This window comes from Hemiscyllium ocellatum, chromosome 3 (assembly GCF_020745735.1).
Source record: "Hemiscyllium ocellatum isolate sHemOce1 chromosome 3, sHemOce1.pat.X.cur, whole genome shotgun sequence".
Lineage (NCBI taxonomy): Eukaryota > Metazoa > Chordata > Chondrichthyes > Orectolobiformes > Hemiscylliidae > Hemiscyllium > Hemiscyllium ocellatum.
In genome coordinates this window covers 58985247-59012960 of record NC_083403.1, presented here as the reverse complement: position 1 = coordinate 59012960, position 27714 = coordinate 58985247, and the positions used below count along the sequence as shown (strand labels likewise).

Here is a 27714-nt window from a genome sequence, read left to right as displayed (position 1 = left end):
CCATCATTAGGCATTCTTAGTTTCATGTTAGCCTAATAACCCATTTATATTGCTGCCAGAATAATAACTAAGCTAACTCTGCTCACTGCTATTTATATTTGAATGCCAGAGCAACTTCAGGTAAGAGGCAGATGCACAGCTAAACTTCAATCTACCAGTCACTGTTAGAATTGAGCTCTTTCCTGATGATAGCTTCACATGAAAAGCATCTCGCTGTCTGCCTCTGAAAATTTGCTCAGAGACAAAAAAAAACCTGCAGATACTGGAATCTAAGGTTGACAGGCAGGAGGCTGGAAGAACACAGCAAGCCAGGCAGCATCAGGAGGTGGAAAAGTTAACGTAAGAAGGGTTAAACCTGAAATGTCGACTTCTCCACCTCCTGATGCTGCCTGGATGCTCCAAGCTCCTGCATGTCAGCTTCTGAAAATTACCTGTTATCTGCGTAATATCTAATTCCTCCAACTTCTTTTTGTTATAGGTTTCACAAATGTAAAATTTCAAATGATTTTGAAACTCTAATTTGCACTTGTCAATGGAAATTGTTCAATTTTGCTTTCCTTGATGTGCTTTCATAAGCTCACAATTTTTAGCAATTTGCCATACAAAAAGAATTACAGTTCAAAACATGCTGGGGTCATTTAATTAATGAATAATATCCTTTAGGGCAGGAAACTGCCATCCTTACCTGGTCTGGCCTACATGTGCCTCCGGACCCACAGCAATGTGGTTGACTCTTAGCTGCCCTCTGAGCAATAAATGCTGGCCTGGCTGGTAACGGCCTCATCCCATGAATGAATTAAAACAAATTGTCACAGATCCTGAAAGAGCAAAATCAGGCCCCTTGTACCTTACTCCAGATCTCAGAAGAAGGCTTCTTTGTAACTGAGCCAACATGATCCTCTGTTACATTGTCACATATCCATCCCCAGACAGAAGCTTCTGGGTTTTCCCAAATTGGGGGTGCTGGCATAATCTGGAATGCAGTTTAGGAAGAATGGGCTGAAACACTCATCATTCAAAGTTATCAATTAATTAAACTCATAGAGTTCACCTGATGAAAGGGTGGTTTGCTATCTTTAATGATATTCAGCTCCCTAATTTTCTTTAAATTTTAATTATTTAATTAAATTCAATACCATTCATTTGCGAATCTTTACTGCTACATCAGTAGTTATGGCATAACTTTAGCATTACATAGTTTGCACGCTTTCAGTTTTTATCTCAGTAAAATATAGTGCAAGCAATGGACACATGGTTCCCAACACACACTGATCTTCTGTTGCTTGGCATTCTCAGGCAGATGTCGTTTTTCAATTTCCAACTTGTTTGGCCTTTTCTTACTCCCTTGGCACCACCTTCCCATTGGAGTACTGCGCCTTGCTGTATACTTTCTACCTCCAATGCACCCTGAGCTATCCTCCATGCTTCTTGCTGCTTCTGTCATCCTGAGTGACTCCTCCCCTTGCTAATTTCAGATTCTATGTGTCTTGCCCTTGTTCTCCTTTTTCTTTCATTGCCCCATTCTCCTTCCACAGAAACTTCCTTATCTATATACATAATCATCCCTCTAACATCCCGTTTCCCTGGGTGTTATGGTAGAACAATCACTGGAGGTTGGCGAGCAGGTGCAGCAGGCAGTGAGGAAAGTAATGGCATGCTGGCCTTCATAGCAAGAGGATTTGCGTATAGGAGTAAGGATGTCTTGTAGCAGTTATACAGGGCGTTAATGAGGCCACACCTTGAATATTGCATGCAGTTTTGGACTCCTAGTCTTAGGAAGGACATTCTTGCTGTTGAGGGAGTCCAGAAAAGGTTCACCAGACTGATTCCTGGGATGGCAGGAGGTGACACATGAAGAAGGACTGGAGCAACTGGGCTTGTACTCACTGGAATTTAGAAGAATGAGGGGGGATCTCTTGAAGCATCTAGAATCCAGATGGAACTGGACAGGCTAGATGCAAGAAGAATGTTCCCAATTTTGGGGAAGTCCAGAACTAGGATTCACAATCTAAGAACAAGGGCTAAGCTACTCAGGATTGAGATGAGGAAGAATTTCTTCAATCACAGTTGTGAACCTGTGGAATTCTCTTCCTTTAGAAAGCTGTTGGGGCCAGTTTGTTAGATATATTAAGGAGGAGCTGGGTGTGGCCCTTGTGGCTAAAGGAATCAAGGAGTATGAAGAAAAAGTGGGATACTAAAATTGCATGATCATATTGAATGGTGGTCCAGGCTCAAAGGGCGGAATAGCCTATTCCTGCACCTATTTTTTGGTTTGTATTCCATCCCCATTTCTTGCCACATGTGGAAAACTAATCCAGGTTACCAACAAGTGCAGGCTTAAAGCTCCAAAATTTGGCCATTTACTTGAAATCCTGCTCCCTTGGCTTCACCATTTGGATGGTGTACTGTTGGTTTACCGTCCCAAAATCTCTCTCTCTCTCTCATATGTTCTTGGAACTCCAGCTTTCATGAGTTTTTTTGTTCACTACTCAGAATTTTCTCTCACTTGGTCCAGCATCCATCTCTGTGTGCTGAGACACTTCCTACAATACTAATACAAGTTTTGTTTTCGCAGCTACATTGTTTCAGTATCTGTGTTTTGCTGTTCTCCATTAGAGGGCGCTGGAAGTATCCGAGCAGGAGGTGGCGGTAATGCTCGAGAAATCAGGACTAGAAAAACCAAGAAGAAGGGAAAGCGAGATGAAGATAGTGATGAAGAGATGTCTACTACAAGTATGTTCTTAAAACAGATTAATTTAGTGATTTGCTTTTGATATTTAATTTAACAAAGTAATACAATCACTGTTTTGGTTGCTTAAAATTGCTTACTAAGATTGCACAGCTATGATTTATGCTCTGTCTGTTGAAACTTAAAAGAAAGTCAATATTGCGTGATATTAATGCATAATTATAATTTTTTTGTTGAGGAACACAAAATTGTGCAGTTAGATTCTAAGGTCATGGATTTCCATCAATGTCAGTGACAGTGATTTTATAGCTGTATCATCTTATATGGATGAATTATCCAGGATCCTAAATCTGTTTTCCCCACAAGCTGCCTTTCTGTTACATGGCTGCCATTGCGACTCTTTACCACCTCAGAACATGGGGTGTAATGTGGAATAGCTGAATGTTATCTGATATTGTTACAATAAATTTAAATACTGCCACTTATAGTTTACGTTGACCCTGATGAAAATGTAGTCCTAAAAAACTGGAAATAATGACCTAAGAGCAACCCATTAAGCCCATCACATCCAAACTGGGCTGACACTACTACTGCACCTTTCTCATTCTATTTCTATTTCCTCATTCTTTCTTCTAATCTTCTTAGTACTTCCTTTTGAGATAATGATTGTTTCTCTGACTTATTACTATAGCAAAACACAGCTTGTTGTAAATACCCTGTGCATGAAAGTTATTGCCTTTTCCCTTCATCCTTCTCATTTTCTTGCTTATCCCCATTGCTCCCCACCTGTTGGTAGATCAAGAAATATTTTTAACACTATTTAATTTTGTCTTTTTAAGATCCTTCCACAAGTTTGAAATACTGTTATTGCTTGGCTCCTTAACTTTTATTGAAGATTTATTTCATTTAATAAAACCCTAATATTACTTTGGTGAATTCATGCAATACTTATCTCTCACCTCACTAAATCTCCATCAATTGGACGGATGTAAGTGTACGTAGTTCAGCCTTTGACCAAGCCAATACTGTTTTTAAATATCAGTATAAAATCTCTGCTTTTATGTTCAAATAGTCTGTTTGAAACTTAGAACTCCACTTGTTCTTTAATAACCTTTGCTGACTGCCAAATTAAACATAATTTTGGAGGACTCGGCAAGATGGCAGCGATTCTGTAGAACTGCTGTGGACAGCTCTGCCTAACGGCCAAGGCATACTTATGCCATCCCTGGCCTACTTATGTGGTGGAATTATTAGTTTAAAACCTTACAGAACATATTTGGGAGTGGGAAGGATGCCAAAGGGAAAAAGGAGTGAGCAAATAGAAGCAGGGAGGACACTCTCCTGCAGCACCAGGCATACCAGAGACAGCAGCAACAGCAGCCTCTCCTGTCCCCACCCCCACCCCCTCCGGAGACCTGAGAGACTCCCAGGAATCAGCTGCGGTGATGGAGAGACTTAAGTTGCGGCTGTGATTGAGGAGATCTGCGGGGAGATTCATGCCCAGGTCCAATCTATTGCATCCATGCTGCAGAAGCATGAGCAGGAGTTCCAGGGCCTCGGGGAGAGGCTGGAGGAGGTGGAGGATCGAACTAAGGCCTCGGAAGCTGCGATGGAGTCCTCATCCAGTCGGATTCAGGTGCTGGAGTGAGAGGTGTGGGCCTTGCGAGACCATATTGATGACCTCGAGAATTGAGATCAGATGATAAATCTCCAAATCGCCAGGCTCCATGAAGGTGAGGAAGATGATCAGGCAGTCAGCTTCTTTAAAAGCTGGCTGCCGAAGTTTTTGGGCCTTCACGTCGAGTCCGGCAGGCTACAGATTAAAAGGTTCGAGTAAAAAATGAGGTCTGCAGATGCTGGAGATCACAGCTGCAAATGTGTTGCTGGTCAAAGCACAGCAGGTTAGGCAGCATCTCAGGAATAGAGGGCCTATCGGGTTACAGTACACAGGTCAGAGCTAGTGTAGTGCCCCCGCCCGATCCTAGTACACATCCACTCATAAGGACAAGCAAAAAGTGATAGAAGCTTCTAGATTACTGGGAAATGATCCACAGACACTGCTGTATAAGGGGTCAAAATCCTGTTTTTCCAGGGTTTCTCTGCAGTTTTAATTCAAAAGAGGAAGTCCTTCGATGAAATTAAAAAGAGGCCGAGGAACCTGGGCATCCAGTACTCCGTGAGATACCCCGCAGTGCTCTGTTTCAGTCACAAGGACTCAGTTTATACATTTGACTCAGCAGACAAAGCTAAAAACTTTGTAGGCACGTTAAAATAGATGGATTGGCCTGAACAATACGGTTAATGTTTGTTCTCTTTTCCTTCTTTCCCCTTGTTTTCCATTCCTTTTTATTTATTCCTTTCTTTCTCCCTAATAATTTTTTGGAAAGGGGAGAAAAGCTTTGGAATAAGTTGTTCCTATTTTTTAATAACTGGATATTCTGATGGGAAATTTTGTGGATGTTCTTTGTTGTCTCTCCCCCTTTTTTAGTTTATTCTGTTTCTCTCTTAGTCACAAGTAGGGGTGACATAAAGCCAGGGAGTGCTTATCCTGATTTTTTTCTATTGATTTAAGGATGATCATCTTGTTTTATTTTCTGGTCTAAGGCTGGGGCACAGTCCAGGTTTTTGAAGGAGGGGATGGGTAGGGTGCGTGCCCCCCCCTCCCCCTTATGGGCAGGGTGAAGAGTCTTCCATTCAAGGTTTTATAGATGGTTTTCTTTGTAGTTTTTTTGGTAGTAATAGTTGTTTATAGTTATGGTAGAGTCGTTTTTGTATATGTCGTTCTTCGACTCTGAGTCTTTATTTACTTGTGCTCGGTGCTTTGTAAGCAGGGTTCTCCCTCTGAGGGGTTCAAGGATCTCTGAAAGGAGATATGGCTAAGTGTCTTATTAAATGGTACACCTGAAATATCAAGGGAAGTCATTCGCCTGTTAAAAGGAAAAAAGTGCTTTCTAGCCTTAAGAGGGAAAGGGTTGACATCGCTTTGTTGCAGGAAACCCATCTTGATGATGAGGAACACCTAAAGTTACAACAGGAGGTCATGATCGGGTATTCTTTTCATCCTTTACTACTAAAAGAAGGGGATTGGCCTGATTTTAATTGTCTTTTGGATCTGATGGTCCAAGTTTGTCAGCAACGATCAATTCAGCGGTTGGTGATTTCCTTAGATGCAGCGAAAGCATTTGACCGGGTGGAATGGCTGTATCTTTTTTATGTCTTAGAACAGTTCGTGTTGGGTGGGGTTTTTGCTAGGTGGCTGGAGGTTTTATATCACCACCCTCTGGCCGCAGTCATTAACTGGGTGAAGTCTGGAAATTTGAGGATTAGTAGGGGTAGTTGGCAAGGCTGCCCCCTCTCACCATTATTGTTTACGTTGGTGATAGAGCCGCTGGCAGAGGCCATTCGTCAGAACGTCCACATAACCGCTCCGGAAGTGGGAGCACACAAAATTACACAGTACACTGATGATGTCCTTCTGTTTTTATCAAACCCGATCACCTCTGTACCCCCTTTGATACAATGTATCAATTCATTTGGGGCTATTTCAGGATATAAGATTAACTTTGCAAAATCGAAGGCTATGCCTTTGGGGAACCTTAAAGATGTGCCAGAAGTTGAAGATGGCCCTAAATTCCCTTTTAAGTGGTCGCGGTCAGGATTCTGATACCTAGGCATTTTATTACCCCCAAGTTCAGTTATTTCGGATTAACTTTGCTCACTTGCTCGACAATATTAGGCAAGATCTCCAGAGATGGGAGGCTCTTCCAATTTCATGGCTGGGCTGAATATCTCTCATTAAGGTGAATGGTCTTCCTCGTTTGCTTTATCCCATGCATATGCTCCCTATAATGTTTCCCAGGTCAACGCTGCGGAAGCTTATGGGATGGTTTGGTTCCCTAATCTGGCTTTGTGGACGGCCCCTCATCAAACTTTCTAAATTGCAGTTGCCTCAAGGAGGGGAAGGAATTGATTTCCCAGACATCAGGATGTATCACTTGAGTTCCTTGCTGTCCTTTGTCTGTGATTGGGCAGCTCAATATGGCTAGATATTGAGGCCTCCCAGGCAAAGGTCCTCTTATTAACCTGTTGTTCATGGATAAGATGGGGACAGTTATGGACCACTGCCAGAACCTCATTGTCATTAATACTATCAAGGCATGGAGGGCGATGCATCAGAGTGAGGGTTACTTTTCCAAGACTTCGCCACTTACGCCTATAGTTGGCATGCCAGTGTTCTGACCAGGGATGATGGACTCAGGGTTCAAACTATGGGCAGTGAGAGGAGTTTCTGGTTTAAGTGACATGTTTGAGGGGGAGGTTATGATGTCTTTTGAGCAACTGAGCTGCAAATACGGGTTGCCAGCAGAGATCTTTACCGTTTGTTTCAGGTTAGGGATTTCATCCAGAAGAAGACTATGCTTCTTACTAAGCCCTAAAAGTCCAATAAGCAGAAGTTGTTGCTATGTTCCACAAGCACCCTTTCTGTTAGTGGCCTCTGTCGCTTGCTGGGTGACAGGGTCTGGCAGGATATTAATCGGTTATGTGAGGTCTGGGAGCAAGAGCTAGGAGTGGAGTTCTCTTCTGAAACATGGGAGAACATCTAGGAGAATGCTTGAAAGATCTCAATCTGTAACAGGACATGCACTACGCAGTTAAAAGTTCTGCACAGGGCTCATCTGGCACCTGATCATCTGGCGAAATTTTTAAAAAGGGCATCTTCAGTGTGTCCCAGATGTAAAATAAGTGTGGGAATTCTTACCCATTGCTTCTGGACATGTCACAGGCTCCGTGTTTATTGGAGTGCTGTGGCGGGAGAGATAGGGAGGGTATTGAGGACTGAAGTCAAAGTAGACCCGATATCTCTCCTGTTAGGTCTACTGAATTTACCATCTTTAGACGGGCATGGGAAGAAACTATTTAATATTCTTGCATACTGTGCATGGAAGAATATTCTGTTGAACTGGGTGTCTGAGAACCTTGCTGGGATGGCAGAAATTAATTGTGGAGCACGTTCCCTTAGACATTTTTACAAACATAGTGCGCCACACAACAGACATTTTTAAGACATGGCAGCCCTACTTGAGATATTTGGATATAGCTTTGTCAGTTATCTTAACTAGGGTGTTTGCTTAACCAGGATGGTTAGGTTTGTCAAGCCCTGGGCCCTGGAGGGGGTCTCCTGAGTTACTACAGGTATATATACAATGCTCCCGTTGCTTTGTTTGGGAGCTTTGCACTGAGCATAGCTGTTTTGTATTTTTGTAGTTTTTTTGCTTTTTTTTTTGATTATTAGTTATTTACTTGTTTTATTGCACAGTGTTAGGGTTTGTTTTGTATTATAGGGTAAGTTAGTAGACAGTAGTTGTATAGTAATTTGTGTTTTGTTTTCTTTTTAATTATGCTGATATTTGTTATTGTATTTTTCGATAATTTTATATATTTGTAAAGTTAAAAAGAATTTGCTAATAAAGTTATTTACAAAAAAAAATTGATATTGCTTGATCACTCTGGATGTCTACTCTTATAAATTACTGCTAATATTGAGATTTTATTTTCACTGTCACTTTCCCACTTCTCAGTGTTGAACTGCATTCGTCATCCCATCCCACTGATGTGTTTTTGCTCTCTTGGCTTCTATTTTTTAACTTGGATGGTTTTGTCATCCTCCTAATGTTATTATCAAAAAACTTCACTATCCTTTCTGTTGTGCCTTTGCCTAATTTCAGTATATAGAGGGAAATTGTTAATTCTAGGCAATTCATACACGAAGGGAGATAATGTTCATGGCACAAGCAGAAACTGAAGACACTTTAAAGAATCTGGACCATTCAGCTGTTTGCATCCTACTCATCTGAAAACACTCTTTAACCCTGAGAACTGTATGAAAGAAAGGTGATATTTTAAGTGAATGTGAGATCTGCTTCCAAATAATGCTGATTTCAACCAACAAATAGGTTAGCGTGTAGTGGGCCAGTGTTCCTACATATCTAGAAATAAGCTAAAGTTATTTTCATTCTGGGAAATGTTTTATTGTTTGTTTGTGTCTGCAGAATGTGTTACATTTTAATGGTGTAGTACAGAGCAGAACCATGTATCTATAAATCAAAATTACTGAGAAGCTGAAAGCACAACAATGATTTACCATGTTTTGAGGAAATCAAAACCAAAGAAGCAGGGTTCTCAATTTACAGACTTCCAACTTAACACATACGATCCCATTCAGGAGTGTGTAAATATCCGGCATATGAATGTTTCCTGTACTTACGGATGTCTATTTTCTTTTGTCCTGCATTGTGTTTCAAGTTGTGCACAAATTGACTTGTGAACACACTCCTGAACAGAGCCTGTCTGCAAACCAGGGGTTGCCTGTATTGCTACAGTTTGGCATAGTGTTTTGAAATGTTTCTATCTGCCTTTGTTAGGTAAACTCAAACAAAAGGAGGTAATTTTCATGGCACAGGAAGAAATTGAAGATATTTTAAGGAGTCATCTTCAAGACTGTCCAGAGGAAATGATATGTGAGCTTGCAGAACATTTGATTAGGTAAGGTAATTTATGTAGCACCTTTCATGACCTTAGAATATCTCACAGCATATAAACAAGTACTTTTTGAAGTGTATTGTAAAATACGGGCAAATGCTAGATCACTTGTTCATAGCAGAATCAAACATACCACAGTAAGGTAAATGACTAATCTTTTTTTTAAAAAAAATGATGATGTATGAAGAATAAATATTGACCAAGACCCAAAAGAGCTCCTTTGTTCTTCACATAGTGCACATAACATTTATAATTCATGTTCAAAGCATTTGCAATAAAGATGCAAGTGTAAGTTGTTGCACTAAGCAAGCTGAGGAGTAATAGATTTTGCAGTAAAATTGCTAATTGGCGCAGGTCACTTCCATTTTAACTAAATACAAAATTTGTTTCCAGTTTATTTGGTGAACAAATTTTTTCATAATTTGTTGAATCTCACAATTGCAGTTGTTGACTGATCACCTATAATTGTAAATTGATTTGACAGTATCTGTCTCTATAAATTCATGAGGACAGATGATTTTTCTACTTTTGAGATGTGCGAAGTTGACCATTCCACCCAGTTCACCATTGTGTTCTCCTTCCTTGATTGAATCCAGTTTACGAAATGTATAACCGCTGTTGAATATCAGCTAGACACTTAATGAATTGTTCTTCAAGCAAAAAGACACTGCAGTCTCAATCATGTGTAGCAATGCAGTGTAGAAATTTGTCTAAAAATTTACATGAGTCTTTACCTGTGGTTTTCCGATCATTTACCTGGGAGTGATGCATCATTTTTAATACAGTCATTTCTTCTATAATGCGATAGTCATCTTCCTGTGTGACCCCGCGCTAAACAAGCCTCATGCAATACAAATCACACTTAGTGTTGGTGATCTGATTGCTTTCTCGCCAACACATGTTTTACAAGTTCATGTTTTTAAAAAGCGTTCTCTGTTTACCAATTGTGTTACTGCCAATTCATGTTTAACAAAAGATATAACAGCTGACTGTACTAGGCTTCAAATAAATATAGAGCTGAAATTGTGTTGCTGGAAAGGCGCAGCAGGTCAGGCAGCATCCAAGGAGCAGGAGAATCGACGTTTCGGGCATGAGCCCTTCTTCAGGAATCCTGAAGAAGGGCTCATGCCCGAAACGTCGATTCTCCTGCTCCTTGGATGCTGCCTGACCTGCTGCGCCTTTCCAGCAACACAATTTCAGCTCTGATCTCCAGCATCTGCAGTCCTCACTTTTACCCTTCAAATAAATATAACAGAATTTTATTTCAATTTCCCCTTTAACCTCCATCTTCACTGCTGATGTTGGTTAGGAATTAAGTTTTTCAGATATAGAAGATCGGGCATTCTCTGTGTGCCTCGGAGTCCGTCTCTTTCCCCAACAAGAGGCTATAGCCTCTTTACCATAGCAAAACACAGGAGAATTCAGCAACTAGCCATATTAGGTGACATAACAGCTGTCAGAAAAAAGGATAATCTGAAAGGAGGAGAGAGTGAGGCAGAGAGGTTTATGAAGGAAATTCCAGAGCACCAGCCTAGGCAGCTGAAAGCATAGTTGCCAATGGTGAAATGATTTGAAACCCAGGTTTCTCAAAGCCAGAATGAAATGATCATGGGGAGCTGAAGGAGATGGCAGAGCTATAATGGAGCAAGCAATAGTGCAATCTAAAGGCAAGGGTGAGAATTGAAAAAAATTGACCTGGAACCAGTATAAGTTACCAAACATGCTATTAAACAAAGGGTTTTGTTGTCTGAGCTGTTTGTAGCTGCTGGTGTGACAGCTACGGTTCTCCACTCTCCAGGCTAACATACTTTGAGGCCCTACCAAAGTTCTGGGTCCTTGATTTGTATCTGTGTATGATGCTTCCAACTGACTCCAGCGGTTGTAAAATCCTGAAAAAGCAGATTTTGAAATTTTAACACAACTGGAAAGGGGAGAACATTTGTTTCTACTTTGAGTACCTTCTCTTCACATCTTTACTCCCCCCACCCCACCCCGGCAAAAACAAATGTGCACAGACACCCTACCATACTCATTCTCTGTCCCTGTCTTACACTCACCACCCTTGCCCAAGTGTAGAGAGAGGTATAATTCTCCTTTGAATGTGATTTGTAACTGGAAGAGTCCTAGTAAGAGAACGTTATATACTGTGTACCCAGATATTGAGACTTTGATCACACATAAAGGAATCAAAAATAGTATTTGTTGTAAAATAACCCACAGACTTTCTCATGATCTTTGAATTTGTGAGACAGCCTCCAAATATGAGGATCATTTGCTCAAATTTGGCATGATGTTATATCAGTAGTTTTACCCACTGACTATGTTGTACATTTTGTTTAATGCTGTTTGAGAAAGTCTTTTTGTCATACCTTCCTGATTAAAGTGAGAATGAAATGTACCAGCTTGTAATTATATGTATTCTTCCTAAATAGATGCACCTTTGTAACATGACATTTACAATATGTTTTCTTTTAATAGACCTTTAAATAAAAGCTATCAGGAAGTGTTACATTCAGTACTCTTATCCACTGTCACCTCTGCATCAGGAGCCAATAGAAAAAAGACTGTAAAAGAACTGCAGGAGGAAGTATCGAACTTTCATAACAATATAAGATTGTTTGAGAAAGGAGCCAAACTTTTTCCAGGTAAATACCATGCCTTGATAATGTTAAAATGTGTTTCCAGTTGAGTTCCCTTGCAACACTGGGTTTGGTGGTGATAACGTTTCCACTGATGATTTCTGTAATAAGGTAATAGAGTGAATCATTTCAAGTGACTGTCCTGGTATTGTTCTGCATCACATCATTATTGTAAAAACTGGATTGTTGTCCTGTAATTGATCATCATGGTGATGATGTGAGAATTATGGTGGAACCTTCCCTCAGAGTGAGGAATTGCCCATTTAGACATAGATGGGAAATTTCTTCTGAGAGTAGCGTATCTGAGGAGTTATTTACTGCAGAAGGCTGTAGAGGTTTTATCATTATGTAAATTTGAATTTGAAATAGACAGGTTCTTGTTGTTAAGGGATTCAAGGATTGTGTGGAGAAAAGGCAGGAAACTGTGGTTCAGGGATATAAAATCAGCACAATCTCATTCAATGATAGACCAAATTAAAGGGTTTGAGTTGTCTACTTCTCTTCCAAGGTCTAATATTTTCAGCACTGTTTTCTGTCACAATTCTGTCGCAGATCTCATGGAATATAGGGAGAACTAGCCATTTGGATACAGAACTGGCTCAAAGGTAGAAAACAGAGGGTGGTAGTGGAGGGTTGTTTTTCAGGCTGGAAGCCTGAGACTAGTGGACTGCCACAGGATCATTGCTGGGTCCATTACTTTTCATCATCTATATAAATGATTTGGATGTGAGCATAAGACGTATAGTTAGTAAGCTTGCAGATGACAGTAAAATTGACGGTGTAGTGGACAGCGAAGAACGTTACCTGAGATTACAACAGGATCTTGACCAGATGGGCCAATGGGCTGACAAGTGGCATATGGAATTTAATTTGGATAAATGAGAGGCGCTGCATTTTGGGAAAGCAAATCTTAGCAGGACGTATGCACTTAATGATAAGGTCCTAGGGAGTGTTGCTGAACAAAGAGACCTTGGAGTGCAGGTTCATAGCTCCTTGAAAGTAGAATCACAGATAGATAGGATAGTGAAGAAGGCATTTGGTATGCTTTCCTTTATTGGTCAGAGTATTGAGTACAGGAGTTGAGAGGTCATGTTGCGGCTGTACAGAACATTGGTTAGGCCACTTTTGAAATGTTGCATGCAATTCTGATCTCTATCCTATCAGAAAGATGTTGTGAAACTTGAAAGGGTTCAGAAAGATTTACTAGGATGTTGCCAGGATTGGAGGATTTGAGCTATAGGGAGAGGTGGAATAGGCTGGGGCTATTTTCCCTGGAGTATTGGAGGCTGAGGGGTGACCTTTGTAGAGATGTATAAAATCATGAGGGGCATGGATAGGATAAATAGATAAAGTCTGTTCCCTGGGGTGGGGGAGTCCAGAACTAGTAAGCATAGGTTTAGAGTGAGAGGGGAAAGATATAAAAGGAGCAACTTTTTCACGCAGAGGTCAGTGCATGTATGGAATGAGCTGCCAGAGGAAGTGGTGAAGGCTAGTACGGTTGCAGCATTTAAAAGGCATCTGGATGGGTATATGAAGAGGAATGGTTTGGAGGGATACGGACTGGGTGCTAGCAACTGAGGTCAGATTGGGTTGCGAAATCTGGTTAGCATGGACAAGTTCTAACCATAGGGTCTGTTTCCGTGCTGTACATCTCTATGACTCTAATTCATGCTGCAGCATGTAAGCATCAAAATGATTTCGTGGTGTAACATTGTGCAAATTTAATGTAATGGCTCAGTTAGTAAAAATTGAAAGTACTTGGGCCATAGTCTTACCAGATCGTAGTATTGCTCTGTCATGAGAGAGCAAGATAACTAGTGATGGTTTAGCCTGGAGGTCGCCACATCTCAGGCAAGGGGTGAAGTTGTATAGTTGAAAATGTGTTGCCGGTTAAAGCACAGCAGGTCAGGCAGCATCCAAGGAATAGGAAATTCGACGTTTCGGGCATAAGCCCTTCATCAGGAAGTTGTATAGGACAGTTCTTCATGATAGCCTCAACGGGTGGGGGAACTGAACCCATCCCGTTGGCTGCACTTTACATAACAAGCCAGCTGGCTAACCGACCTGGTCAAAGTACTTTGACTCTATATATCAAGGACGTCACAAATGAATGAATGAATCTGACTATACTACCAATACGGATCTAAGGCAGATGTGGAATGGGAACAGTGTGATTGACTTCAACAATCATAGATAAAGGAAGTAAAATTGCTCTTGAATTTGGTCCTGCTTGGTATCCACCACCTTTTTCATCAAATGACTTGAACTAATGGAGATGGTTGCGGGTTCTGCAGTTAATCTTGTTAATGTAGACCTTCAAAAAGCATTTGACTTAGTGCATATAATAGACTTGGATTCATAGACAATATGGTGCCAAAAGGGCCTTTTGGTCTGTCAGGTCCATGCTGAGTTTTGTGTTGAACAACCCAATCAGTTCCACCTTATAGGGATTTAGCTATTAAACTGTAATGTTTTGTTTTTAGGATCAGGTGAGCAGGTAAATTGGGAAACTGACATCATCCAGGCATTCTTGATCCCAGTATGAAAATTCAACCAGTTTGCTCTGTTTCCACAGATCCTGAACCTTCTAAGTATTTTCATAATTTTATGTCTTTGCTTCATTATCCCAGCTCAGTCTGCAGTGGAAATTGTCATATTTATGTGAATGGTTACATTTATTGATTAGCTTATGTGTACACTTGGTATTTCCATATTTGTAAACCTGATATCAACTTTTCACAGCAAGCTTTTGTTTTGAATTAGTGCAGTGACCAGTACGCTGTGCATTCAGGAAGTACAGATGTTAGCCTACTGTGATGTGCTGAGAATTTGGCAATGAATCAACATGTGCTTGACAACCACATTTGCCCAATGGTGTTCCCTTTGTTAATTTTCCACCTAAGCAAATAATGTTCTTGAATGTTTTAGATGATACACACGTTCAACTAGGAAAGCATTTATTGAAGACAATTTGTACGGATACTTCAAATCTTCTTTTCAACTTCTTGGCTGGAGACTTGATGATGGCAGTGAAAACCTACACTACAATAACCCCTGAGGTATGGAGAGCTGAGTTACTGTGTAAAATATTATTATTCTTGCTTCTTCCACTTAGCTAGGTTAAAGTTTACATTTTCTCAAATGTCATTGTTGTTTGTCATTATCATTTGTGGGAGGTTGGTCCACAATTACAGTAATTTTAAGGGTAGCTTTCAAGAAATCTTCAATCAGCAATTTCAAAGGCTCTGTATTTTCTAAACTTGGTGAAATGTGCGAAATTGTTTTGAACATTTTGTTAAGCTAAAGCACAAAGATTAAATTGTTGAGCAACACAAGCTTTGCAAATTAAGTGCTGGTACTAATATAGGGACACTATTCTCCAGAATTATTGATTTTTGTTTTAAGTCAGCTGTTTGCTTCAAGTTTTGCCTTACTGTGGCAAAACCGCATATCACTGTCTTACAGTTGGGAGTTGTCCTTTCAGAACAGAAGCCAGGACAATTTTTTTCGATAAGAACTTTGCACCTTTGGAACTTAAGGCCCTAGAAGGCTGTGGACACAAAGTCAATAAATATTTTTAAGGCAGAGTGAGCTAGATTCTTGTTAGGGAATCAGAGGTGATTGGGTGTAAATGGACTATGGAATTCACAGCACAAACATATCAGTCATGATCTTATTGACTGGGGGAGCAAACTCGAGGGCTGAATGGTCTACTCTTATTTCACAGAGGTTATTTAAAAGTAGAGCTTCAATGAATGAAGCACTCCTTGATGTATCAGGTGGTAGTTGTATTTCATGTAAATGCAGATTTCTGATAAAATTGTGCGAATTCTGAATTTTCTTTTAATGTTCAGCTCAGATTGAAAATCTTGGCAAAACTGCCTGAAGAAACTAGAGGTCCCCTCTCAAAGCTTCATAATGCCCTGAATGGCAAAGTAAGTTTTTTGACTCTTCAGTACTGTTTTCAGTTTAAAAAAAAATATCCTTGGCTTATGTTGGGCTGAGTTGCACAATCATTTCTCCATGGAGTGTACCATGCACAAGCTGGCTAACAATTTAACCAGTAGAGTTAGAAGTACTTTGTGAAAAGAGTATAAGATTTCAACAACAAATGGATAGGATAGTGAAGAAGGCATTTGGTATGCTTTCCTTTATTGGTGAGAGCATAGAGTATAGCAGTTGGGAGGTCATGTTGTGGCTGTACAGGACATTGGTTAGGCCACTTTTGGAATATTGTGTGCAGTTCTGGTCTCCCTCCTATCAGAAGGATGTTGTGAAACTTGAAAGTGTTCAGAAAAGATTTACAAGGATGTTGCCAGGGTTAGAGGATTTGAGCTATAGGGAGGGGTTGAATAGGCTGGGGCTATTATACGTGGAGGGTCGGAGGCTGAGGGATGACTTTATCAAGGTTTATAACATCATGAGGGGCATGGATAGGGTCAATAAGCAAGATGTTTTTTTCCCTAGAGTGGAGGAGTGCAGAACTAGAGGGCATAGGTTAAGAGAGGGGAAAAATTTAATAAGGACCTAAGAGGCAACTTATTTTACAGAGAGAGCAGTACGTGTATGGAATGAGCTGCTTATGGAAGTGATAAAGGCTGGTACAATTACAACATTTAAAGAGCATCAGGATGGATATATGAATAGGAAAGATTTAAAGGGATATGGGTCAAGTGCTGGCAAAAGGGACTAGATTAGTTTAGGAAATGTGGTCGGCATGGATGAGGTGGATTGAAGGGTCTGTTTCCATGCTATACATAACCACACACACACCAAATTCCATCACAATCCTTCCTGAGGATAGAGGATATTGAGTCCCTCTCACTTGCCCTGTTCCCTGGTAGTATTTGTAAGCAGGAAGCATGGTGGGTGCTAGTTTCTACTAGTTGGCAGAGGTTTGAAGTGGTGAAGGCAATAATACTGACGAAAGCAACTCAAAGTTTAGAAATGAATGAAAAGGTAGTAATGTGAGAACAAAGAACAATACAGCATAGAACTGACTCTTCGGTCCTCCAAACCTGTGCCAAAATACTTTGCCCTTCCGTACGAAAACTGTCTTCATTCACAGGATTTGTATCCCTCTATTACCTTCCTATTCATATGTTTGTCCAGGTGTTTCTTGAACACTGCTATTGTGCCCACTTCCACCACCACCTCTGGCAACGTGTTCCAGGTGCTCACCACCCTTTGTGGGGAAAACTTATTTTACACATCAATTTTGAATTCCTTTCCACCCCCCACCCCCTGCACCTTAAACCCTGTGTCCCCTAGTAGTTGACCCCTCCACCCTGGGAAACAGCCTCATACTTTCCACTCTATCCATGCCATTCACAATCTTATAAACTTCTGTCAGTTCATCCCTCAACCTCCTGCGTTCCAGTGAAAACCAAGCCAACCTTTCTTAATAGCTAAAGTCCCCCATATCAGGAAACATCCTGTAAACCTTTCTTGGTACCCCCTCCAAAGCTGAAAATGTGTTGCTGGAAAAGCGCAGCAGGTCAGGCAGCATCCAAGGAGCAGGAGAGACGACGTTTCAGGCATGAGCCCTCCTGAAGAAGGGCTCTTGCCCGAAACGTCGACTTTCCTGTTCCTTGGATGCTGCCTGACCTGCTGCGCTTTTCCAGCAACACATTTTCAGCTCTGATCTCCAGCATCTGCAGTCCTCACTTTTACCCCTTCCAAAGCATCCGCATCCTTCTGATGGTGTGGTAACCAGAACTGTATGCAATATTTCAAGTGTGGCTTAATTATAAAGCTGCAGCACAACTTGCTTATCCTTTTACTCAATGTCCCTTCCAATGAAGGCAAGCATACCATAGGCATCTTTTACTACATTATCCATGTCTGCTGCCACCTGTTTTTTTTTGTGGACCTGCATACCCAAATCCCCCTGCATATCAGTACTCCTAAGGATTCTGCTATTCACTGTATAATTTCCACCTATATTTGACCTTCCAAAATGTGAGGTGTGCTTATGGTGAGCAGAGTGAAGATTATAGGCAGAGGGAACACCTGTGAATGGTAAAGTAGAAAGTAATGAAATAACTGAGATGGGAGTAGCAACCTTGTTCAGATTATGAAAGCTCTCCTGGAATTGCCTGATATGTCATTACCTAATGCTGACAGCTGCTGAGCACTTACCTCGACACCTTTCTACTGCCTGGTGGGAAGAGAACATTCCTATTTGTATTGAATTCTTCAACGTCTTCAAAACAGTAATCTAGAGTTAGGGCACTTGTTTCATTTTCTTTCCTGCTGTGGTGAGAAATTTCAGTATAAATCATCTGCAGCCTAATTGTTACCTTGGTTTAAAAACATTGACTGCCTTTGAATCGTGTTAAGGACATCTAATGTCAGAGCTTCTCATAGATAGCACTTGTAGTGGTGATTACCTGTCTCCCTAACGGAAATGGGACTTCTGACCAGTTTCAGTTCTTAACTCTGGCCAGCTGCATAACAGCTATTCCTGATCTGAAACTAAGATTAATTTCTACTGCGTAAGTTATTTAGTACAATTTATTAACTATGCTGGAATTTAACATGGCTGTCATCAGAGTTTTTATTAATTAGTTTTTGGAGGGGAATGGCCATTATATTAAGGAAGACTTATCAAAGAGGACTGTATCTTGGGGTTGATGCTGACTTAGAGTAACTCCAGCTCTCAGTATGCAGGTGTCTTTTGTCGATGGCCAAGAAAATGTTTTTTGGACTGACCCAGGTCAGACTACAGAGTTAATCAGGCATAGCAAAACTGTCCTGGGCCCTTTGGTAACCGATTAAACAAACAGCAAATGCAGTTGCTTTTAAAATTGCACAAATGGAAACTTGAGAAAGCCATTTGATCCAGTCTAGCAATCTTAACCTGATCTTGTACATGGTGAAGCATAAAAAGCCACAAGCAATGGGCACCTATCAAAGGGAATACTAAATTGGGCAGCACATTTAAAACAAGATGAACCTTTCTGCAGGAGATTTTATCATTAAGTGAATAATGAGATTGGCTTGACTGACTGACTGCTTTTGTTTCATTTCTGTCAAGAGTGTAGAAGAATTCCTTAACATATTGGATGGTGTGGCAGAAGTCTGTGGAATTATGCTCAAAAAGGGAGATAAAAAGAAAGAAAGGTAAAACTCAATAAGAATTAGAAAAACATAGATTAGGAATTGTAATCTTAACTATTGGAGTTAATAGTATTGTAGTTTTGAACAGTTTCACGTGTATAATTGATGATTCTGATGAATTGTTGTCCTGGGACATTAACTCTGTTCCTCTTTCCACAGATGATGCTTGACTAGATGAGGATTTTTAGCATTTCCTGTTGTTTTTCTGAGTTGTGTTCTAGGCACTGGAATATTATGGAAAACATAGCTACTTTAAAATATATGTCTCTAACAGATTAGTTTTCTTTAGAGAATAATTGATTGTTTTGCAATTTCTTAACATTTCTGCTGTTAATTCTTAATATAGGAGCAAAGTACTGCAGATGCTGGAAGTCTGAATTGAACCAGTGCTAGAAATGCTCAATAGACCGGCTGCAGATATTAGAGTTAACATTTCAGGGCGTTGACACTTAGTAGTTTTCGAGTTGTTGATTTTTAGCATCCATAATATTTTCAAAAGATTGTGTTCCTACGGGTTTTGCACAGCATTACAAACTCAGTACAGATCAATAATATTTCATTCTGTTCTTGGATTGTGTGTTGGCAGGGGCAATACTTATTGCCTCTCACTAATTACTCTTGAAGTGTTGGTGAGCCATTTTCTTCAACCTTTCCTAGCTCCTTGAAAGTAGAGTCGCAGGTAGATAGGATAGCGAAGAAGGCGTTTGGTATGCTTTCTAGTATTGGTCAGAGTATTGAGTACAGGAGTTGGGAGGTCATGTTGCGGCTGTACAGGACATTGGTTAGGCCACTGTTGGAATATTGCATGCAATTCTGGTCTCCTTCCTATCGGAAAGATGTTGTCAAACTTGAAAGGGTTCAGAAAAGATTTACAAGAATGTTGCCAGGGTTGGAGGATTTGCGCTATAGAGAGAGGTGGAATAGGCGAGAGCAGTTTACCCTGGAGCGTTGGAGGCTGAGGGGTGACCTTGTAGAGGTTACAAAATCATGAGGGGCATGGATAGGATAAATAGACAAAGTCTTTTCCCAGGGGTGGGGTAGTTCAGAACTAGGGGACATAGGTTTAGGGTGAGAGGGGAAAGATAGAAAAGAGACCTAAGGGGCAACTTTTTCACCCAGAGGGTGGTACATGTATGGAATGAGCTGCCAGAGGAAGTGATGGAGGCTGGTACAACTGCAACATTTAAAAGGCCTCTGAATGGGTATATGAATCAAAGGGATTTGGAGGGATATGGGCCGGGTGCTGGCAGGTGGGACTAGATTGGGTTGGGATATCTGGTCGGCATGGACAGGTTGGACCGAAGGGTCTGTTTCTGTGCTGTACACTCTGTGACTCTGCAGTCTTTGGGCTATAGTTACTCCCACAATGTTGTTAGGGAGGGAGTTCATGGGTTTTGATCCAGTACCAGTGAAGGAATAGCAATATATTTCCAATTCACCATGTTATGTGACTTGTAGAGGAACGTACAGTTGATGGAATCTATTGCCTTTGCTCTTATAAGTGATAGAGTTCATGTATTTGGAAGCTGCTTTTGAAGGATCCTTGATAAGTAAGTTGTTCAGTGTGTCTTCTAGAAGGTGCTGTCACATTGTGTCAGTGGTGAAGGGAGTGAATGGATAGTCATTTGCCTGGCATCCTGTCTTGGATGATGTGAGGCTCCTGAGTGTTGATGAAGTTCTCAAAATCTGTGTCATTGAATGACTGTGTGGAACATTGTCTAACTTTTATCCAAATGCTCTCTTGCTGTAGACAAGTCATTTTCCAGCACAGACAGGCATTACTCGAACAGGTTAAGGCTACTGAGGAGCCGGCACTAGTTTTGCATCTGACATCAGTTCTGCTGTTCCAGCTGTCGACGCACAACATGCTTCATGCACCCGGCAGATGTGTGCCACAGATTATCACGTTCCTCATGACCAAGATTCCGGAGGTAACTTGTCACCTTAAACATAACTGTTCTGTGTTAAAAGAAACCAGTTATTGTTTAACGTGTAAACAATTAGATCATGTGTACCAGTTTTTAAATACAGATTCAAATCAAGTTTAATTTATGGATACAGTGCTAATGTATGATTCTGAAAAGTATTAACAATTGGAGGTTTTTTTTTAATACCTCAATTTATAATATGTTTTTAAGTCTGGGAATGCAGACTGTTGAGCGAGTGTGGAGCCTGTGATCGTGAAGCAGTGTGTAAGACACAGTTGTCCTCTGTTTGCTACAATGGAATTTCTTGAGCTGACTGGCTCAAATGTCAGGGATGATGAATATTTTCAGTATTGCTTGATAATCTTGAAGGATTAGTGACAATGTGTGTAGAAATAAATAGATGGTGTAATTTGTACAGGACTAATGCAGTGAGCATGCTTAGTGGATTTTCTCATTCCATTCCACACTTCCTTAAAATTGAGGAATCAATGTTGAAGCAGCATGAATGACCAAGTCTCAAATACAGGACATTAAAGTCACTCCACCCAACCTTCACTGAACGTATTGAACTAGCTTCTTGCTCTTCCCAGTCGGAGATTGCTGTTTCGTTTAAATGGCCATTGTAAATTCATGTCAGATAGAGTGGATAGAGTTGACATAATTGATCTTTGATCTTGTAAATCCATTATGTCTCTTTTGAAACTGTTTTCTAGGTCATAGCAGTGTATAATATCGAGGTAGGAACTTGAATTCTGGCCCAACTGCTTGCATTGTTGATGCTGTCTTCACAGCAATCTTGGATCAAATCCCATTGTAAACAGGGGCATGAAACAAGTATTTTAATTAAACCAATGCCAAGGATGTGAATATGTGGCTTTTTCTGATAGTCATATTTGGGAAATATAGCAATTTAGAATCCCGTTTGAAGCTTTGAGTCTTTTTTAATTTTAATTTGATTTATTACTGTCATATGTTCCCAGCTAAGTTTTTGTTTTGAATGTAGTGCTGGCAGATTGTACAGTACAAAATGCATTAGGGTTATAGAACAGAGCAAAGAATACAATCTCTCATTGAGTGAGATCAGCCTTAAAATTAAAATTTGAGAAGTCCATTGAAAAGTCTGATAACAGTGGGGAAGAAGCAGTGCTTGAATCTGTTGATACATGTGTTTTAATCTTTTGTATCTTCTGCCTGACGAAAGAGGTAGGAAGAGATTATAACCAGGGTGGGATGGCTCGTCAATTGTGTTTGTTGCCTTCCTGAAACAGTGAGAAGTATAGATGGAATCAACTGAAAAGTTACCGATTTTCCACATTGTTGTGTTGCACAATTTTTAGATGCAAAAAATGTTAAAACTCATGGAAGTATTAATCAAAGTTTAGATGTCTCAATGAATCAGTTAGAAAAGTAACTGTGATGGAAAAGTTATTTAAAAAAAAAATAATCTGGGTTATTCTTTTGCACAGGATCAGTACAAGCTCCTGTTGAAGTACCAAGGTCTAGTAGTGAAACAACTTGTAGGTCAGCAGAAACAAGGAGGCCAGGGAGGTGATGACCCGGATGAATGCAAAAATGTTGAGAAAGAGAGTGAATATGATGTAGAGACTGTTCGAAAGGAGCTGCAAGAATTAACGCCATTTGTCAAAGATCTTGTTCTGAAATCCAGGAAAACCTCCCTGACTGAAGAGTGAAGTAATTTGAAATTGGGTTTTGAGGAGTGATCCATACTTAAGCAACGTTTGCATTAACCATTCATGGATTTAAAAATTCCACCAGTATCAGCAACATGGGATAAACTGCTGAGCTGGATTAGATTTTTTTAATTACATTTGTAACTCAAAAGATATCGATTAATTTTATTAAAATGATTGTATCTGCCAGTCTTTCTTTTCAAATTAAAACAAATGACATTTAACTGCACAGACAGCTTTGTTTTTCCTTTATTAGTGGGCACTTTTGAAGTAAGGGGACACACAAGCATTCAAGCAATTCAAATTGAAAGTTAAAGTACTGACCAGTTTGGATTGCCATCCATATGTAGTTTGTGCCCAAGGATACACTACTTTTTCAACTTGAAGGAGAAAGAATTAGCAACAGGAGACTCTTAACGTCTGAAATCCCCACCTGTTTCAAGAAGACTGCCATCATCCTGTTGCCAAAGAAAAGTCATGCAGTTTGCCTCGATGACTAACACCCAGTGCCTCTGGCTTTGATCTTCATAATTATGAAGTGTTTCAAGAGGTTAGTCATGGCTCACATCAACCCCAGCCTACCAAATTGCTTTGATCCTTTGCAAATCACCTACAAGCGCAACAGGTCCATGGCAGACACCATCTCCCTGCCCATACGCTCATCCCTGGAACAGCTGGATAACAAAAATAATTACATCAGGCTCCTACTTACTGATTAGACCTTCATCTTCGACATCATAATTTCAAATAAATTCCTGCCTAAATTCTGAGACCGAGGTCTCGGCTCTCCCTTCTGTAACTGGTTCCTCAACTTTCTGCTCCATCTACAGAGGAACCTCTATTAGCCAAATCTCAATTATCCAAATTTCGGACTATCTGAAGTAGATCTCAAGGTCCCGATAGAAACATTACATCAAAGAGGTGTTTCCAACACTGATCGCGTCTTTTGTTTACAATGGTTAAAAATGAACTCAGCTTACTGAAATGCAGCTGAGCTGGGAGCCCAGGCATACTCCCTTTCTCTCTCTCCACACTTTCCCTGAAATTCTTCAGAGGTGTACCCTGTGGCTACTGGGATGGGGTTGGGGAGTGGTGGGCAGGGGCTCACGCACAGTGTGATGCTGCCTCGTCTTCTGAACGGGGAGCAGACTTAGCACGCGCTCGTTGTGTCAATTCCATTGAACTGATTTGGGGGGGGGGAGCGGGAGGCTTCAGTGATGCTGCAGGTCCCTTACACAAGTGTGTGCTCTGAAACAAACCCTGAGACAGAGAGGGGGAGCAAGGCAAACAGAGTGAGGAAAAAGGAAACTTCAGAAAACTCTGAGCCCCTGATGAGACGCATTGAATCAATTAACTGAATAATCAATTATCCTAATGAAATAGTGCCCGCTCATCTTTTCAGATAATTGAGGTTCCTCTGTACCTCAGTCAGTAACAATAGGCAACAAAACCTCCTCCACCATCATCCTCAACACCAGTGCCCCGGAAAGCTGCATCCTCAGCCCTGTACCACTTATATACTCGTGACCGTATGGCCATTTACAAGTTTGATGACAACACCACTGCTGTAGGTGGAATCTCAAACAATGACAAGACTGAATACAGGAAAGAGATTGACTGCTTAGTGGCATGATATAAAGACAACAATGTCTCCGTCAACATCAGCAAAATGAAGGAGCCGGTCATTGACTTCAGGAAGTGGGGAAGATGGCATCTTCAGTGGGCGGCACGGTGGCACAGTGGTTAGCACTGCTGCCTCACAGCACCAGAGACCCGGGTTCAATTCCCGCCTCAGGCGACTGAGTGTGTGGAGTTTGCACGTTCTCCCCGTGTCTGCGTGAGTTTCCTCCGGGTGCTCCAGTTTCCTTCCACAGTCCAAAGATGTGCGGGTCAGGTGAATTGGCCATGCTAAATTGCCGGTAGTGTTAGGTAAGGGGTAAATGTAGGGGTATGGGTGGGTTGCGCTTCGGCGGGTTAGTGTGGACTTATTGGGCCAAAGGGCCTTTTTCCACACTGTAAGTAATCTAATCTAATCTATTCCTTGCATCAATAGTGCTAAAGTGGAAATGATTTAGAGGGCCAACTTCCTCGGAGTGATGATCACCAACAGTTCATTCTGGTTCACAAATGTTGATGCACAGTATCGTCTCCTTCCTCAGGAGGATAAGGGAATTTGGCATGTCCACATTTACCCATTTTCATAGATCATTATTAAAAAAAAGCATCCTATCTGGAAGTGTCAGAGTGTGGTATGGCAACTGCTCTTTCCAAATTGCAAGAGCTACAGAAAGTTGTGAACACAGCCCAGTCCATCATGCAAACCAGCCTTCCTTCCATTGACTCCACCTGTATTTCCCATTGTGTCAGGAAGGTAACCAACATAATAGTCAAAGATCCTTCCCACGCCGGTTATATACTTTTCCACTTTCTTCCCCACCGTTATCAGACTTTTGGACAGATCTCTCAAATGTTAATGCTGACCCCTCTCACTTGCTCGCTCTCACCTCTTCTGTGGTCATAACACTTCAACACTCTGTTCTCCTAACCTGATGCACTTTGTGTGGTATGATCTTTGGATGATATAGCATACAAAACAACACTTCTCACTGTACCTCGGTGCATATTGTACAATAATAAATCAAATAGGCTTTGCATAGTACTCAAATCTGTTGTATCGTGGATGTAAAAATGAGCAGACCTGGTGGGAGTCAATAATACAAAGTTTACTCATGATGCATGCACATAAGCCACATAACACAAGATTTGCTATTTGCACTAATCGCTCATGTTCAAGGTGCAATTTTTGTGCATTACATTTTTTTTTCACTGCACAATTGTACAATCATCTCTGTCTGCAAACTGTGAGCATGTACTGTTGGCTCAAATAGAGCAAAAACAAAAAGTGATGAAGGTTTTGAACTAATGTGGTTAAGTAAAAATTGTTAAGTTTTAAATGTTATGATAATTATACAACAGGTTTTAAATCACTTTTTAAAACACCATTTTCATTTCCTGAGCATCACACTACCAATCTGATACTATACACACTGTTGGGTTCTGAGACTAGCCAGCAAATGGCTGAAATATTGAATAAAATTTCAATGCAGGAAATGTTTTGTTAGCATTCTTCATTGGGAAAACCCATCAATTCCAATTTGTATTTGGAAATAATTAAGATCTTGACTCACAGAATTCATGTCTGCCTTGGGTCTGAGCATTTGAACTTAGTGTCAATCTTCTGCCTTTCCCTATTACTCTGGCCGTTGGATGATATATTGAAAGAGAAACAGTGTTGAACACCTCAATTGAATCTACTCTGCCAAACCTCCAGGCAGTGCATTCCAATCTCAAAGTATTTGCTGTTTTAAGCCTTTTTTTAAAAAAATCATATCACTTTTCTTTTGCAAAACAGTCAGATTGTCCCTCTGGGTCAAGATCCATTTACAAATGGAAAATTACTCCATATCCACTATCTAGACCCTCTCATGATTTTGCAAATTTTTATTCAAGATTTTTTTGGTCTTACCCTGAGAAAACCAGTCACAGCTTTTCCAGTTCTTCCTCATAACTGAAGTGGCTCATCTCTGGAACTATTCTTGTAAACTCTCACTCTGTAATGCATTCACAAACTTTCTGTAGTGTAGGCCCAGACCTGTAAGCAATGCTGCAGCTGAGTTCTAACCAGTTACGTACAACTTCACTGTAGCCTCCCTGCTCTTTTACTCTGTCCTTATTAATGAAGCCTAGAATACTGTATGTTCTATTAATAGCTCTCTCTATGTGTTTGGTCAACTTTCATAACATCTATGTATTGTTCCAAGTTTGCATGTTCCTGCACATGCTTTAGAGTAGTACTTTTTCTTTTGTACTGTTTTTTCATGTTCTTTGTCCTAACGTATATCACCTCTCATTTTCTGTGTTGAACTTAATGTGGTACCTATACTGCCACTCCAACAAAGTGTTCAATGTTCGCTTACAGTGGTCCCAAGGTTTTTGTAACTTTGAAATTACCCCAAAATGGTAATGTCAGGAAGTACAAGTGTCCCAATAATGACACTTTAGTAACTACCCCCCCCCCCATGTATGTTCTTCCAGCTAGAAAAATATCCATTAATTTCTTGCAGTTTCTTATCCCTCAACCAATTTTATCCAACTTGCTAGTGCCCATTCTGTAATCCATAACTTTCCCAAATCTTTTCTGTGACACTGTATCAAGCACCTTTCTAGAAGTCCATGCACACCACATCAACAGCCTTTATGTATCAGCCCTTCTGTTAACTCAAGAAACTCCAAAGATTTTACTTTAACAAATCCATCTTGACTCTTCCGAATCAAGCCATGTTTTTCCATGTGCCTGTTCTGTCCTAATTCATTGTTTCCTGAAGTTATCCCACCACTGAAGACAAACTGACTGGTCTGTAATTGCTGCGCCTATCTTTACACCTGTTTAGAACAATGGTATAATGTTCAGCAAACCTTTGGCAAGCCATCCTGAAACTTGGAAGATTGAAAGATAATTGTAAGTGTATCCGGAATTTCCAATCAATTCCTTCAATAAGTTTGGATGCATTTCATCTGGTCTCAATGATTTATCATATTTAAATGCTAACAGCTTATTTAATACCTCTTAATCAATTATGAACCCTTCTAATGAATCCATTTCCTCCTCTATTATCATGACCTGGGCAGCCTTATATGTGAAGGTAGATTCAAAGTAATCATTAAACACTTCAGCCATGTCTTTTGGTGCAAGTTCTTTTTATTTTCAATCAGCCCTATTCAGTTTATGACTCTTTTACTGCTATTACTATCTATGTGCTTATAGAAAACGCTGGGATTTCCTTTTATGCTCGGTGCCAGTTTTTTTCTCATAATCCCTCTTTGATTCTGGGGTTTACTTTGTAAACCTCCTGTACTCAGGTTCAGTCTCAGTTATATTTACTATTTGGCACCTACCCCAGTCACACATTTTTGTGAACTTCATTTCTTGTTCCTTTGTCATCCAAGGAGCTCTGATTTGTTTTCCTATCCTTCCCTTTTGAATGAATAAATGTTCTCCTATTTGGAGGAGCCTATTTTCAACAATTGTTTTCCCATTACATTTG

At 40.5% G+C, this 27714-nt stretch overlaps 1 protein-coding gene across 1 annotated transcript in view; it reads left to right on the top strand.

The window, feature by feature from the left end:
• ufl1 (UFM1-specific ligase 1) overlaps positions 1-22838 on the top strand; it is a 57772-nt gene extending 34934 nt beyond the window's left edge. The window contains exons 12-19 of the mRNA XM_060820925.1: positions 2617-2733; positions 9112-9232; positions 11708-11874; positions 14797-14927; positions 15723-15803; positions 18908-18993; positions 20741-20921; positions 22385-22838. Coding sequence (XP_060676908.1) covers positions 2617-2733; positions 9112-9232; positions 11708-11874; positions 14797-14927; positions 15723-15803; positions 18908-18993; positions 20741-20921; positions 22385-22609 — 1109 coding nt within the window. The 3' untranslated portion in view covers positions 22610-22838. The remainder of the gene's footprint in view (positions 1-2616; positions 2734-9111; positions 9233-11707; positions 11875-14796; positions 14928-15722; positions 15804-18907; positions 18994-20740; positions 20922-22384) is intronic.
• Positions 22839-27714: the final 4876 nt, after the last annotated feature.